Genomic DNA, 16,287 nt, shown 5'->3' on the forward strand with positions numbered 1-16,287 from the left:
GCGGGCCGGGCGCCCCCCGCTCCCCGGCCCGGCCGCCCCCCGCTCCCCGGCCCCGGCCGCCCCCCGCTCCCCGGCCCGGCCGCCCCCCGCTCCCCGGCCCGGCCGCCCCCCGCTCCCCGGCCCCGGCCGCCCCCCGCTCCCCGGCCCCGGCCGCGGCTGAGGCCGCCCGCGCTCGCGGCGGGGGAGGCGGCTAGCTCGGCGCTGCCCGGCCCCGCGGGGACCCGGAAGCAGAAGCGGGGCCAGAAGAGCCCGCGCCGAGCGGCGGCGGCCGGCCGCCCGCCGGGGCCGGGCGCGGGGCCGGACGGCTGGATGGGCAGCGGCGGCGCCCGCGGCCGGCGGCGATGGGCGAGGAGCAGAGCACGGTGAACGCGGGCGGCCCGGCCGAGGGGCGGCCCCCGGGAGGCGGCGGAGACCCGGGCGAGGAGCGGGGCGCGCCGAGGCGGCCGGCGGGGGAGGCCGGCGGGGCCGCGGGGCCGCGAGCCCCGGACCCGGGCGGCGGGGACGGCGCTGCCCCCGCGCCGGAGGCGCCGGGCGGGAAGGCGCGCGGGCGGCCGGCGGCGGCCGGAGCCGCGGAGCCGCTGGATCCCCGGACTTTGCGGCGGCGCGAGGAGCGGCGCGCGGGGCCGGGCCGGGACGGCTCCCCCGAGCCCGAGCCGGGCGGCGCGGCCAGCGCTCCCGACGGCCTGGTCCTGGAGGTGCTGGGCCGCCGCCGGCCGCCGGCCAAGAGGCACATCTACTGCACCGTGTACTGCGTGGAGAGCGACCTGCCCGGGGCCCCGGGCCCGCCCCCGCCGCCCTCGCCCGGCTCCCCGGCCGCCCCGGCCGGCGCCTCGGACCCGCGGGCCTCGGGCGGCGGCGGCGGCGGCGGCGAGCTGGACCTCTACCTAGCTCCGGAGCCCTTTTCCGTGTCCAGCCTGATCGGAGCGCCGCCCTACCCGGGCCTGGCGGGGCTGGGGGACCCCTATAACCCCCTCCTGGTGTTGAGCTGTCGGGTGTGCCTGGAGGATAAAGCCATCAAGCCCCTGACGTGCTGCAAGAAGGCGGTGTGTGAGGAGTGCCTGAAGCGCTACCTGAGCTCGCAGGTGACCCGGCCGAGCCCCTGCCCCCCGCTGCCTGGCTGCCCCCCGAGCCGGGGAACAGACCCACGCCCGTCTGTCTGTCTGTCTCTTTCTCTTTCTCTTTTCTCTCCTCTCTCTCTCTCCCCTCTCCTTCTCTCCTCTCTCTCTCACTCTATTTTTCTCTTCTCTCTCTCTTTTTCCTCTCTCCTCTCTTTCTCTTTTCTCTCTCTCTTCTCTCACTCTCCTTTTCTCCTCTCTCTCTCACACTCTTTTTCTTTCTCTTCTCTCTTTCTCTCTCCTCTCTCTTTTCTCTCTCTCACTCTTTTTCCTCTCCTCGCTTTCTCTTTTCTCTCTCCTCTCTCTCTCTTTTTCTCTTCTCTTACTCTTTCCTCTCTCCTCTCTTTCTCTTTTCTCTCTCCTCTCTCTCACACTTTTTCTTTCTCTTCTCTCTCACTCTTTTTCTTCCTCCTCTTTCTCTTTTTCTCCTCTCTCTTTTCTCTCACTCTTTTCCTCTCTCTTCTCTCTTTTTCTCTCTCCTCTCTCTCCTCTCTCCTCTCTTTCTCTTTCATTCTCTCTCTTCTCTCTCTCTCTCTCTCTCTTTCTCTCTTGCTCTCTTTCTCTCTCTCACTCTCTTTTTCTCTCTCTTCTCTTTTTCTCTCTCCTCTCTCTCTTTTTCTCCTCTCTCCTCTCTTTCTCTCTTTTCTCTCTCTTCTTTCTCTTCTCTCTCTCACTCTCTTTTTCTCTCTCTTCTCTTTTTCTCTCTCTCCTCTCTCTCTCACTCACTCTCTCCTCCTTTCCCCCCTTTCCTCTCCCTCCTCTTCCACTTCGAAGGAAGGGATGACACGGCAGGCTTTTCTATGCCGCCTGTCCAGTCCCGTATCTCCTTTAATGTGTTTGCCTTTCTGGAAGTTGCACTGTTAGTTGATTTTCGGGCACCCACCAGACAGCCGGGGCAATCTAAGAAGTAAGAATGAAAGGAACTTAGGTTTGAGGTCAGTGAGAGCGAGTCATAACTGACCACATCTCATTGAGCTCCAGCTACATTTTGTCCCCATTTAGAACTAGGTACTCATTCTTTCTCCGCTGCTTAATTTTTATTTTCTAATTTTTTTTTCAGAGTAAAGTGGACACCGTGTTTTCACTAAAGATGAATTTAAATAGAGCATTTTTTTCTTTCTTTAAAAAAAATATACCCCAAAGCAAAAGCAGTCTTGTAGAAACTTTCAATGTAATCTCTATGCTAGAATTTAAAGTTTTATGTAAACTAATAGCTAACTTTCATTCTTAATAATTACTCTGTTTGTAATGACTGCAAATTGCAGGGACAAGTTACCCATTCACATGTAGTTACTTCTATTTAAATGAGGAAACCCTTTTATGGTCATACTACTGGCTACATTACACATAGACTGTTCAATCGAACAGAGGAAATTTTAGGTAGGCAGAAAGGAATGTTTAGCCAAATAATGATTTGGCTGGCACTTAAGGTTAACCAAACTGGTACAAAGGATTTGGATTTCTCTTTTATTGTTCTTTTCAGAATTAGGTGTCTTTAACAGTAATAATGTCTACTTACGTTTGTGAGGTTTTGTTAACTGGTTTGGAATTCAGAGTCTTGGTAGGGGAGAACATAACAACCAGTGTTGATCATTTATAGAACAATTTGACTAATAATGTCTGCAAGTGACATAGCATAATGATCCTGAATGATAGATTTCACAAAAAATGAAATTTTCAGGAATATTTCAAGTGGCAAATGTAGCTCCAAATTTTTATTGTAGGTAAAAATTTACTATCTCTTTTGATATTAAGAATTAAAGCAGGGGTGGCTAGGTGGCACACTGGATAGAGCACCAGCCTTGGAGTCAGGAGTACCTGGGTTCAAATCCGATCTCAGACACTTAGTAATTACTTAGCCGTGTGGCCTTGGGCAAGCCACTTAACCCCATTGCCTTGAAAAATCTAAAAAAAAAAGAACTAAAGCATATTATATGTTTTCCCATCTACAATAATGGATTAAAATTATGAAATCTAATGGCATTTTTCAGATCCTTGTTACTAGTCATTCTCATTTTACAAATCTGGGCATTTCTTTTACATTGGTAATATGTAAAAATGAGATAATAGCATCATAAATGAAGAGTTGGACAGACCTCAAAGATTATCCAATCTGATCTTCTTATTTTTCAGAAGAGGAACAGGAGGTTAATTGGCTTACAAAAAAGTCATACAGGTAGTAAATGGTAATAGTGGGATTTGAACTTTAGGCACTAACTCTACCAGAGTTAGTATACTTTTAAATATTTTCTGATGTTACTCTTTAGTGAGGCCTCTGAGCAGCTCAAAATTCTTTAATTACTTCATTGATGTTCTTGGAAATTCAGAACTGGTTAAAAGAAGATATTTGATTAACCTGATCTTGTCCCTCTAGGGACATTTCTTTTTGTCTGCTTCAGCTTAGGGACAAGCATAACAATTCAATTTAGAACATTGAGTTGCTTTTGGAAAACAAAAAATTTTCTTCTGTCTTCATCACAGGTTCGTAACAATTGAGCAGTGGTATAGCCAAAGCAGCTCTTAATTGACTTGAAGTATTGACAACACTTAGCCACCAATCTCTGGCTATAGTTTAGTGTGTATGTGTTCATTATCTATAGCCTGTCCATTTCTTAGAAGTCTCAATTCCACAAATATTTATTAAACAACAATTGTATACAGTGGCAGTCACTGGAGGATATACTCTTGTGATTCAGCAAGAATATAGCCTGAATTTATAGATCTTCGGTTTTGTATAAAATGAATATAAAGCTTTCAAATTAGTCATCATCATCATCATCATCAGTCATTTCACTCATCATTTCCTTTATAAATTTCCTTTAGAGCAGATGCCAATATGTTATTTGAGAGGCTTTTTAGTAGAAGGAAGAGATTATGGAGTACCTATTAAACGTTTTATGCAAACTTTAGAAGTATATATTAAATATTGATTGGATTATTAGCTCCTGAGGGAAATATCAAAGTCTTTGAAAGGAGACTTACAAACTCAGAAGAAATGGCTTGAATTTTTTTTTTTTTAATTTAGAATGTTGGCTTTACCTCCATTAGTTCAAAGGCTCCTTCTGTGGTGAATGACTGGAAACAGGCTGTTAGTAACATTTCATTTCTTAACAATGGTAGTTTAGGCTATACCTCAGCAACATGACATGATTTAAAATGTAATAGAAATTTTTATTTTTATTTTTCAAATAACAATTGTCAGTATCTTAGGTAACTTAGCATGGTGAGAGAATGCAAGTAGAGACTTTTGAGAGAAATTCCTTGGCAGTATAATTGGAACCAGTTGATTCTTGGATTATATTTTGAAAGGGTGAACTAGGGAGATTGATTTTAAGTCAGTTGTTTGTGTTTTAGAAGATATCACAGGAACCTGATTGAACCACAGGAGGACTATTATACTAAAAGCTAAAACTAGTTTAAATGTACTTTTTTTTAGGTTTTTTTGCAAGGCAAATGGGGTTATTAAGTGGCTTGCCCAAGGCCACACAGCTAGGTAATTATTAAGTGTCTGAGACTGGATTTGAACCCAGGTTCTCCTGACTCCAGGGCTGGTGCTCTATCCACTGTGGCACCTAGCTGCCCCTAAATGTACTTTTTTTTTATGTGAATGATTAATGATGTTACCTTCATCTATCCAGGGACCTTTATAAGTTTGGTTGGAAGTAGCATCAGTAAAGATGGCCTTATATGTCCAAGATCCTTTTGTGATTTCACTTTTAAGAATTTAAGAATTTTTCAACTTGGATGACTTTTATTAGATTTTAAGTAAAAATTCTCTAGAAAGAAAAACCTTTATGCACTCATTAATACTAACTAGCTTGTTCAGATTTCAAAAATTCTCTCTCTCTCTATGTCTTTTTGCAATGCTAGTATCACATTGTAGTTTGGTCATGACCCTGGGTTCTTCAAGGTTATTTCAACAAAGCTCAAGTTCTGACAAGTCTGGCCCAGCCATAAAGTCTCTTGTAGGGTAGGCCTGACTCTGTCTACCAACTTATAACAAGTCTAAGTTCAGAGATGCTTATAAGCCAAAGTTTGAACATGAAGATATTAATTTCATGTCTTTGTTACAGGAGTTCATGAAGACCTTATTTTGTGGGGTTGGAATGTCCACATTGAAGGAATCTGAAACCCTTTAGTTATGCTAATTGACAAATGTCCACATGAAGAATATGCCTTCAAAGGATGTGTCAGATCACTCTCTTGGCTAGGGACATGGGGAAATTCTGTGGTACAGTTTAGAGAGTTTGAACTTTTAAGATATTTGAATAAAGAAAGAGGAGAATTAACCATGGAGAAAAAAGCTTTTAAAAGTTGGCCTAGCAACTGCTAGTATAGCTTTTACCTCTTAACTGAGGATTCTAGATTGGCAGATGGCTATGAATTATAACTACTAAAGCTGTGTAATAAAAGTAAGAGATACACAGGACATTTCTTATACATATTGTGAGCTAAAGCAGTTGCTGAATACTGATTTCCAAAAATGACTACTAGAGGACCACACTAGAATCAGTAATCTAGAGGTGAAAGACCGGGTATCCTTTTCTAGGTCATTTAATGCCACTTCAATAAAAAAGTAACTTAAAATGTACTTTTCTTTTAGACCTTATGACATCAAGAACATTTATAGATACTATATTACTATGTCAGTATTTATACTATATATATAGATAATCCACTATTCCATACTATGATAAAGTCAATATAGACTTCAAAAACTTAACTGATTCGCACTTAGATTACTCAAGTTTATTTTTTATGACCTATATTAGGTTATGTCTTTGATATCCTTAAAATCATGAAAAATGAAACATAACTGGCATCAATTTTGAAGTTATAACCTTTGACACTTTGGAAATGGAAAATTGGTGAATGCAACATCAAAATTGAGTTTTTGAGATATTTTGTACTAATTTTCAGGTTATATCTTAAATTCCCTTCTTTTACTTTCACGTTCATATTCAGTAAGTAATCACCCCCTTATTAGGAATAGGTAGAGATTTTTGTTTTTTCTAGGTTACATTCCTATTCTCTGCTGAAACTTTTATCCTAGATACAGAAGGCATTACCTAAAGATCCTACTCATGTATTTCCTGTCCTATCAGCTTGCTAGAATTGTAAATTGACCTAGATAGGGGTTCTGAACCTTTATGAATCCTGGGTAGCACAGTGGATAGAGAGTGATTGATTCATCTGGAGTTAGAGAGACCTGAGTTCAAATCCAGCCTCAGATCTCAGTTTTCTCATCTCTAAAATGATAGCACAGTAAAGAACCTATGACATCCTAGGCTAGTTGTGAAATTAAACAAGATGATATTTCTTTTTTTAAATTTTTTTTAGGTTTTTTTTTTTTTTGCAAGGCAGTGGGGTCAAAAGTGGCTTGCCCAAGGCCACACAGCTAGGTAAATATTAAATGTTTGAGATTGGATTTGAACCCAGGTCCTCCTGACTCCAGGGCCGGTGCTTTATCCACTGAGCCACCTAGCCGCCCCCAAGATGATATTTCTAAAGCACTTTGTAAACCTTAAAGCATTGTATAACTCCCTATTTCTTTTAGCACCCTAATGATGTTTTAATATGATTAAAATACATAGGATTACAAACTGATTAATTGAAATATAATTATAGGAAAAAACAAACAAAACCCCAAGACCACAGATTCCCCCCTAAGAGTACCTACTTGCTTAGGGATATCATTCATTCTCTGTTATTTTATTCCTTTATTCTAGATGGAAATAATAATTTTGATAGTTGGAAAGGATTTTAGGAAATATCTAGTTCATCAATCTCCTATCTGTGGACTTGCAGTTGCAAATCTATTTCTTCACATGAATATATAATTAGATTGTATAGAATAAAAAAGAATATATTTCTGCAAATAGATGAATGTCACAAATTTTAAAACATGAAAATTGACTTTGAGATCACAGATACAGTTCAAATGCCTTTTTTTATTAAAAAGATGAGGATATTGAGACCCAGAGAGGTTGAAATTTGCTGAAGGTCACATAACTTTGTGGCAGAATCATAATTCGAATCCATATGAGACAGTATCCCCTGGTTTTGAAATCAGAAGACCGAGGTCTGAATTCCAGTTTTGTACCATACTGTGTTGTATCCCCTTGAGAAATTACCAAATTTGAAAAATAAAGGGGTTAGACTAGGTTCTTTGAGGTCACTTGTAGCTCTAAACCAATTTACTCTCTCACCTTTGATTTTATCTGAGCCTGATATGAACTCAGTCCTCCTAACTCTATATTGTTCTTTATATTTCATTCTGATGAGAAAGGAAAATGAGGTAATATTTGAATTCTTAGACATAGATAGAAGAAGTGGGGAGAATGATTTGTTGTTGAAGCTAAAATAGGAAGATTCCTGGATGATGCATTCGGAGAATATGTGGCAAACTTGGGAGCCCAGTAGCAGAGACCCATTTTCTCAACTGGTAGCAACAAACAAACTCTAACCCTACCCCAGGATCACACACACACACACACACACACACACACACACACACACAAACACACACACACACACACACACATCCCTCTTCTCCTTTAGAAGGAAATTTTATTTGGAGGCTTGGTGACATTAAATGAAGTATATTCAAACTATCCTTTTTATGTTGAAGGCAAAGTTATAAAGCATGCACCCATTTATTCTGGAATGATTTAAAGTACATGCATCTGAGATTTTTCACTTCTTGCGTTATTTGACTCCCATATCGCTTCATAGAAATGATCAATATTTTTGGTGATGGTCTGCATGTTTTATTGTTCCATTTTTTTTTTTAGGTTTTTGCAAGGCAATGGGGTTAAGTGGCTTGCCCAAGGCCACACAGCTAGGTAATTATTAAGTGTCTGAGGCTGGATTTGAACTCAGGTACTCCCGCCTCCAGGGCTGGTGCTCTATCCACTGCACCACCTAGCCATCCCTGTTGCTTACTTTTGACAGCATATTTGATTTCTGCCATTTATGAGTTGTTTCTGAATTTTTTGTGATTGTTTTGTCATCTCTAGAACACTTCTTTAAAACTGGGCAGGAAAATATTTGTATAGTTTGTTTTTAAAAAGTCAAAGCTGTATGAATTGTAGAATGTGTTGAATGTTAGATCTATAAGGAAGCTGAGAAGTCATTTATAACAGCATTTAGTCAATTTTATGAGAAGAACTGATTACTGAAGTGTCCAGTGACTTTCCCCAGTCCCATACCCAACTAAGCAGACTTTTTTTTAAACCACAAATTCAGTGTTGTTTCTACCTTATCATGTGGTTTTTTCCCCCCAGCGATAGCTGGGAATATATCTAGTAAAAATTTATTAAACTGAATTGTATTGGGTTTTTTTTTTTTTACTAAATTTTACTAAGTAAGTTGCATAAAGCTTACACTAAGCAAGAAATGTATTGGCATTAAATTTCTTATGTGAAAGACATAAGAAACCATTTCTTTTGTGTCTTTTTTAAACTATGAAATACATTATTGAGCTTCATATCTGAAACAACATAATATTTCAGTCTGTCAGTATTTATTAATTTTATAATTATTTATTAGGTGCAAGGTGCTGTGGTAGACACTATTAGGATCTATAGGAGTGTAAGACTTATATAAGCCCCTTAAGGCCTAGCACCATTTATGTGCAATAATGTAAAGAAATATAATCAACAATTGGGGGAGAAAAACCCAAACAACTTTAAGGAATATGTGCCAAATGAGGGAGTCATTGAGATACACTATTTTAAAACGTATCTTACATTTACAGAGAACAAATAGAAATTATCTATAATAGTTTGGTTTTTGTTTTTGTTTTTTGTTAGGCTTTTTTTCAAGGCAAATGGGGTTAAGTGGCTTGCCCAAGGCCACACAGCTAGGTAATTATTAAGTGTTTGAGAACCCAGGTACTCCTGACTCCAGGGCTGGTGCTTTATCCACTGTGCCACCTAGCTGCCCCAATAGTTTGTTTTAAAGAACTTGTCTATCTTGCCAGTACTTTGAAAGATTTTGGGGGCAGTTTGTTTGGGATCATTCAATTAGAAAATGGGATGGCTATTGATAGTAAATGGAAAAATTGATCATCTGTTGGTTTTATGATCATCGAGTACACTCAAATTAGTTCTTTTCTCCTCGTATAACCAAATAATCTTCATGAATCATATTTGGTTGTTTGTTTGTTTTTTTTTTTTTTAGTTTTTTCTGCAAGGCAATGGGGTTAAGTGGCTTGCCCAAGGCCACACAGCTAGGTCATTATTAAGTGTCTGAGGTCGGATTTCAACTCAGGTACTCCTGATTCCTGGGTCAGTGCTCTATCCACTGTGTCACCTAGCCACCTCATGAATCATGTTTTATATTTTTTTTTAAATTTATTTTTATTAAAGATATTATTTGAGTTTTACAATTCCCCCCCAATCTTGCTCCCCCCCCCCCCCCCCCCCCGGAAAGCACTCTGTCAGTCTTTACTTTGTTTCCATGTTGTACCTTGATCCAAATTGGGTGTGATGAGAGAGAAATCATATCCTTAAAGAGAAGAGAAGTCTAAGAGGTAACAAGATCAGACAATAAGATATCTGTTTTTTTTCCTAAATTAAGGGGAATAGTTCTTGAACTTTGTTCAAACTCCACAGCTCCTTATCTGGATACAGATGGTATTCTCCTTTGCAGACAGCCCAAGATTGTTCCTGATTGTTGCACTGATGGAATGAGCAAGTTCTTCAAGGTTGAACATCACTCCCATGTTGCTGTTAGGGTGTACAGTGTTTCTCTTATTCATGTTTTATATTTTAAAAATGAATTCAGTAACAATTAAGAAGGACTGTGTTCTTTATTTTTTTTCAATTTAAATTTTATTTATTTTATTTTTCCAATAACATGCAATGATAGTTTTCCAACATTCATTCCTTTGGAAATTTGTGAGTTACCTATTTTTCTACAACCCTCCCTTTCCTCCCCTTTCCCCATGACAGTGAACAGTTGTCTGTGTATAATTCTGTTTAACATATTTCCATATTAGTCATGTCATGAAAGAAGAATTAGAACTAAGGGGAAAGAAAAACCATGAGAAAGGAAAAAAAAACAGAAAAGTGAACATAATATATTTTGCTCTGCATTCAGACCTCATAGTTTTTCCTCTGAATGTGGATGGTATTGTCTCTAGCTGGTGTCCCAGGATTGTGATCTCTGAACTGCTGAGAGGAGCTGTGCTCATCCTAACTGATCATCTCACAATATTGTTGTTAATGTATACAGTGTTCTCTTGATTCTGCTCACTTTATTTAACATCAAGTCTTTCTTGTTGTCTGGTATCACTATTTTTGTCTAGATCCCATTTTGACCTTATTTTGGTATAAGCTGCGAGATCTGGGTCTATGCCTAGTTTTTGCTTTACTCTTTTCCAATTTCCCTAATAGTTTTTGAATTTTTATTCCAAAAGCTAGTGACTTTGGGTTTGTCAAACCATAGATTACCATAGTCATTTACTACTGTTACTTTTGTACCTACTCTAATATCCTGGTCCATTACTCTTTTTCCTAACTAGAACTGTAGAATTTAAAAGTTATTCTGGATTTTTAACAAATTGATCAAATTATTAAAAATGTGTAGAATGAGAGGTATTTTCAAGTATTTGAGTTATATCTTTTAAGTTTCTTTTCCTTTTCTTAGTTTCTAAGTTAACACTTCAAGAATACTTTGTAGGGGTGTGGTTAGGTGGTGCAGTGGATAAAGCACCGGCCCTGGAGTCAGGCGTACCTGGGTTCAAATCTGGTCTCAGACAATTAATAAGTACCTAACTGTGTGGCCTTGGGCAAGCCACTTAACCCCATTGCCTTGAAAAATCTTAAAAAACAAAGAATACTTTGTAGGACTGAAACAACAGTTGACACAGTGCAATTTTTAATCTATAAGTTAAAAAAATAGAGATAGTAGGATAAAACCTTTTAATTCAAAGTAAAATGATAGTATTTTTGTTGTTCTTCTAATATAAGAAATAAAGAATTACTTTTCTAGGTAACTTTTCTTTCTCTTTGGACTAAGAACCAGCTTGATCTTCCTGTGGTTTAGTGCCATGAGATGAAACCTTCTGATCCAAAAGGGAGAGATAACTTGTCTGTGGCTGCATATTTTTGAGAGGAAATGGACACCATTCCTTTGCTTTCCACAGAGGTCCAGAGAAGGCTTATTTATTACTCTCAACCTCTAATCTATAGTTTGAGGGATAATGTTTTAATCAGGTAGAGGAGCATTCTTAATCCTTTATGTTTAACATTGATGAGTCAGTACTTTCATGGATTTGGGTTTCCCTCCTCTGGTGCACATCTCAACATTTTCATACCTGTTCAACATGAGATCCTTGCTCATGTCCTACTATAGAGAATCTACTTAACATGTTAGAAGCCTCTTCTGATTCTATTAACATTTGATAGATATCCCTTTTAGTGCTCTGGCTATTGCCCAGTTTCTGGGTAAATGAATGTCCTATTTTTCTCCTCCATGATGATGCCACTCTCTTGCATGCAGGTCATAATAGAGAATATGATACAATTCATTTTCCCTGTGTGCAACTCCATTCCCCACTTCACCCACAGAAATTTTTTCTCCTGAGGTTTTGATTCTCTGTAATTTATAGATAGAATAAATCACTGGGAAAATACTGCTCTTTAAACAGACAGATCTAAAAGATTTTAGAGCTAGCAGAGACCTTATAGATAATTGAATTGAAACCCTTCACATTACAGAAAAGGAAATGGTAACCCAGATAAATTAAGAGACTTCCCCAAGATCATAAGGAGAAAATATTAGACCCTTCTCATTTTTCACCTGCCTGCACTACTTTTGAGACTTATCTGACTCTTCCACCTTGCCGCAGGAAGGGGAGAACCTCATCAACCTGCAAGATCCTATCAGGCTTGAGAACTCCACCTTATCCCTACTCTCCATCTCTCTGATTGGAGGGTATAGGCCGTGAACTCCAAAACCATTAAAGAGGGAGCTTGAGTCAGAACCTCTAATGTCTCATCTGGCTGCACTACTTTGGAATTTCTCTGACTTTTCCACAATGCTTTTTATTGGATTCATTCTCTTTGGCCCCCCCCCTCCAGTTTTTTGGTGTTGTCTTCCCTCATTCGATTTGAAGTTTTTTGACTGAAGGGAATAGACAAAAATGTTCATTGGTTGACTAATATTTTTGTATTTGTATCCCCAACGCTTAGAATAATGCCTGGCATATAGTAGGTGCTTAATGATTTTTTTTTGACAATTATTGGCTGAGCAAGAATTCAGATCAGGTCTATACCATATTGTATGTAGGTGATTCTTTTAGTCTTTTAATTAAAATAATCCTAATTAGTACATCATTGTTCTGTGTACCATGATCTCTGAACTGCTGAGAGGAGCTGTGCTCATCCTAACTGATCATCTCCTCAATATTGTTGTTAATGTATACAATGTTCTCTTGATTCTGTCCACTTTATTCAGCATCAAGTCTTGTTCTCTAGAATCACAATTTTTGTCTAGATCCCCTTTTGACCTTATTTGGTATAAAGTGTGAGCATTATTCACTTTGATGAATATCTTTGATAGGGTTTTTTTTTTTAGGTTTTTGCAAGGCAAATGAGGTTAAAGTGGCTTGTCCAAGGCCACACAGCTAGGTAATTATTAAGTGTCTTAGACCGGATTAGAACCCAGGTACTCCTGACTCCAAGGCTGGTGCTTTATCCACTATGCCACCTAGCCGCCCCTGATGAATGTTTGAATCCTTAAATAATGATTTATCTAATTCTAAGCAAGATTTACATAGAATCTACCTTCAGGAAAGGAAATATTTTCTTTTGTGAATGCTGGACATTTTTCAGTGTTAGTAGTATTATCTTGCTTCAGTAATTCCACCATTCTTTAAATATTTTATATGATTTAGGAAGAATACTTTCAATGTTACTAAAAATCTTCAAGTCACTTCAGATCTTTACTATTCTGGTCATTATGGGTCAGCTTCAAAACATACTTATGTTATATTTTTTTATTGTATCCAACTTTATACATAACTATTGCTTCACTTTTTCATTATATCATTTCAAATTATATATTATTTTAATAGGAATTTTTTAGCAGAATTGATGTTAGACTCAAAATATTTTAGTTTCCCAAATCTAAAACTCCTTCTCACTTAACTTATTTCTGTTGAGGCCACCATCATCCTTTCAGATCACTAGAAACACGTATTTTTGAATTCCCCCTTTTTTCCTCACCTTATTTGTCCAACCCTATGTGAAGTCCTGTATTCTATACCTATGATCTCTCTCAAAGTTTTCACCTTTCAAACAGACAATTATAATACCTCTTTAACTGGTTTTCCTAAAGTTACTATTCTTCCTAATGCATAATTCTGATAATGCTAGTCCTCTGCTACAAGAACTTTGGCTGCTTCTCCATAGCCTACTAAATAAACTATATCCCTTATCCTGACATTCAAGGCCCTCTGCAAACTGGCTTTGATCTACCTTTATGGCCTTGCCTCAGACTTCTTCACTTCATTTATATGTTCCAGACCCCAAATGAACCACTCCTTCTTCTACTATTCAATTACTATTCTACTATTCAATACTGTTCTACTGATCTCTCTCTGTGCACACATCATTCCCCAAGCTTACAGTGGGCTCTCTCCTAACATTCCTCAATCCTTTTTCTTTATTAGTTGACATCTCTTCCTCTATCCTCCACCTCCCTCTCACTCTTGTTTTCTATTTTTGTACTTGTTTCCTCCCCCCACCAAACATTATTTGTAACCGTCTTGAGTGTAAATTCTTTTGTATGTTTCTGTATACTTGGAGAAACTTAAATTCAAAAAAATTAAATAATTGTGAATTTCATAATAATTACTAGAAAGTAAATTATCTGGACCAAAATAACCAGGGCCTTTCAAATAAAAAATGAACCCACTAGATATTAAGGAATGTTAGGAGGCTTCTATTGAGGGAAGAGTTGCTACTTAAATAGTTAACCATTTGGTTATGTAACAGTGTAGTAAGATGGAGTGAGAAATCTTTTCCTGGTTTTAGTTGAAATCAGAATGCATGAAGCAAAAGAGTAGATGGCCTTTTTCTTGGCTCCTGTAATTCTAGATGCTGGGCTTATTCATGTAAATGGCTAATCCCTTTCTTAATCTTACTAATCTATTTACTTCAGTAATATCTTGCCACCATAAGGTTCATGGGTTAATTATATGCTGTGTAGCAAATTGCTTCCCTTTTGTGTTGTTGATTTTCCCCCTATTTCCTCAGATACTTGTAATCAGCACCAAAGAGTATTTACAATTCACTCACTTGCTCAGAGTATAGAAGAAATTAAACATAGTTTCTGCCTTTTAGTTACTTACTCATCTAAAATAGGATAACAAAGAATTTTTGTTATAGTTTTCAGCATTTTAATTTGTTATTTCATAGTGCTAATTTTTCCAGTTTCTTCATTTTGTTCCCCCCCAATCAAGCAATCCAAGTGTTGCAATCTATTCCAGTAAGTTTTGTATAATCAATAAGCATTTATTGACTGCATACCATATGCTGAGCATTGCCATAGATCCTGGGGATAGAGAATCCTCACGGAATTTTCATTCTCTTAGTGGAGACAACATATACAAATAGAAGCATATGGTTATACACACACACACACACACACACACACACACACACACATTTATACACATACACACATATACAAAAATATATATATAATATACACACATATACATACACAGAAAATAAATAGAAAGTAATTTGAGTTGGGTATGCATTAGTAGCTACAAGGATCAAGAAGAGGACTAATGTGAGACCACTAGGTAATATAGTGGATAGAGGGTTGACCTGAGATCAGATCCAATCTCAGATACTTAACTAGCTGTGTGAACCTTGGCAAGTCACTTAACTGGTGTCAGCCTCAGTTTCCTCCACGATAAAGTAAAGATAATAATAACCTACCTCACAAAACCATGAAGATGGCTGAAGTAGGAGTTTGGTCAGACATTGCCACTGCAATCCATGACATCCCAGACTATTCAAGTCATCTTGACTTTTGTCTTGCCACTGGACTTTGATAACTCTGGAAGATAGAGAGGCTGATAACTGTCCAACTTTGCTTCACTTAAATTCAGTTCACTAGCAAGTCAAGACATCATTCATGTTGTCATTGGTCTTCTTGGAACACAAAGGACCAAGAACAATGACAACCACCTCATAAAGTTGTTGTGAAGATTCAATGAGATAATATTTGTGTAGCACTTAGTACAAAATTCTTCCCTTCCTCCCCTTCTTATGTTGAAAGTAGTACTTAAACTATATTTTGATTTAAGTAAAAACCTACTAACTAGGAATTCTATGAGGTAGAGATGACAAGGAAGTGCATTCCCACGTGGAGGAGGTGTAGTAGCGTGCATAATGATCACCAAGTAAACCAGCATCACTGCATCACAGAGTTCATGAAGGAGAATGATTTATGGTGAGACTGGAAAAGTAGGTTAGAATGATGTAGTGAAGGTTTTACTTTCTCAACAGGAAAGTTTGCATTTGATCCTAAAGGTAATGGAGAGCCCTTGGAGCTAACTGAGCAGAAGATTGTGACTTGATTAGACCTAAACTTGAGGGAAATTTCTTTGACAATGCAAGATGGATTGCAGAGTTGTTCAGTCACTATCCATGACCCCATTTGGGATTTTCTTGGCAAAGCTGCAGGAGTGGTTTGACATTTCTTTCTTCAGTTCATTTTACAGATAGGAAAACTGAGGCACAGTTAATAAGTGTTTGAAGGTGAGTCTTCCTGATTACAAGCTCTATGCTCTATCCATTGTGCCACATAGCTGCCCCAAATTACAGAGAGGAATGATTTGAAATAGAGAAACCAATCAGTAGGCTACTTCAGGAGTCCAGTAGAATATAAGCTTCTTGGGAACAGATCTGTTTAGTTTTTGTTGTACTTCCAGCACCTGATAAAGTGCCTGGCACAATTGGTAAGTGTTTATTGAATTGAATAATCTGGAAGAAATCCACAGATTGCATTGTGACCAGAATTTATTAGCCACTGTTACTAGAAAGGTTCCCCCAAAGTTGAGAGGATTTAATTATTTTTCTATAGAACTATACAGTACATGGAACCTTATCTTTTTGTTCTCTCCTTGGAAACCCCCCACTGATTT

The 16,287-nt window shown here is 39.0% G+C and overlaps 1 protein-coding gene across 1 annotated transcript in view; it reads left to right on the forward strand.

The window, feature by feature from the left end:
* The first annotated feature begins 316 nt into the window (after positions 1–316).
* The window catches only part of RNF217 (ring finger protein 217), a 155,658-nt gene continuing 139,687 nt past the window's right edge, over positions 317–16,287 (forward strand). Inside the window, exon 1 of the mRNA XM_074187496.1 lies at positions 317–1,082. Coding sequence (XP_074043597.1) covers positions 342–1,082 — 741 coding nt within the window. The 5' untranslated portion in view covers positions 317–341. The remainder of the gene's footprint in view (positions 1,083–16,287) is intronic.

This window comes from Macrotis lagotis, chromosome 5 (genome assembly GCF_037893015.1).
Source record: "Macrotis lagotis isolate mMagLag1 chromosome 5, bilby.v1.9.chrom.fasta, whole genome shotgun sequence".
Taxonomy (NCBI): Eukaryota; Metazoa; Chordata; class Mammalia; order Peramelemorphia; family Peramelidae; genus Macrotis; species Macrotis lagotis.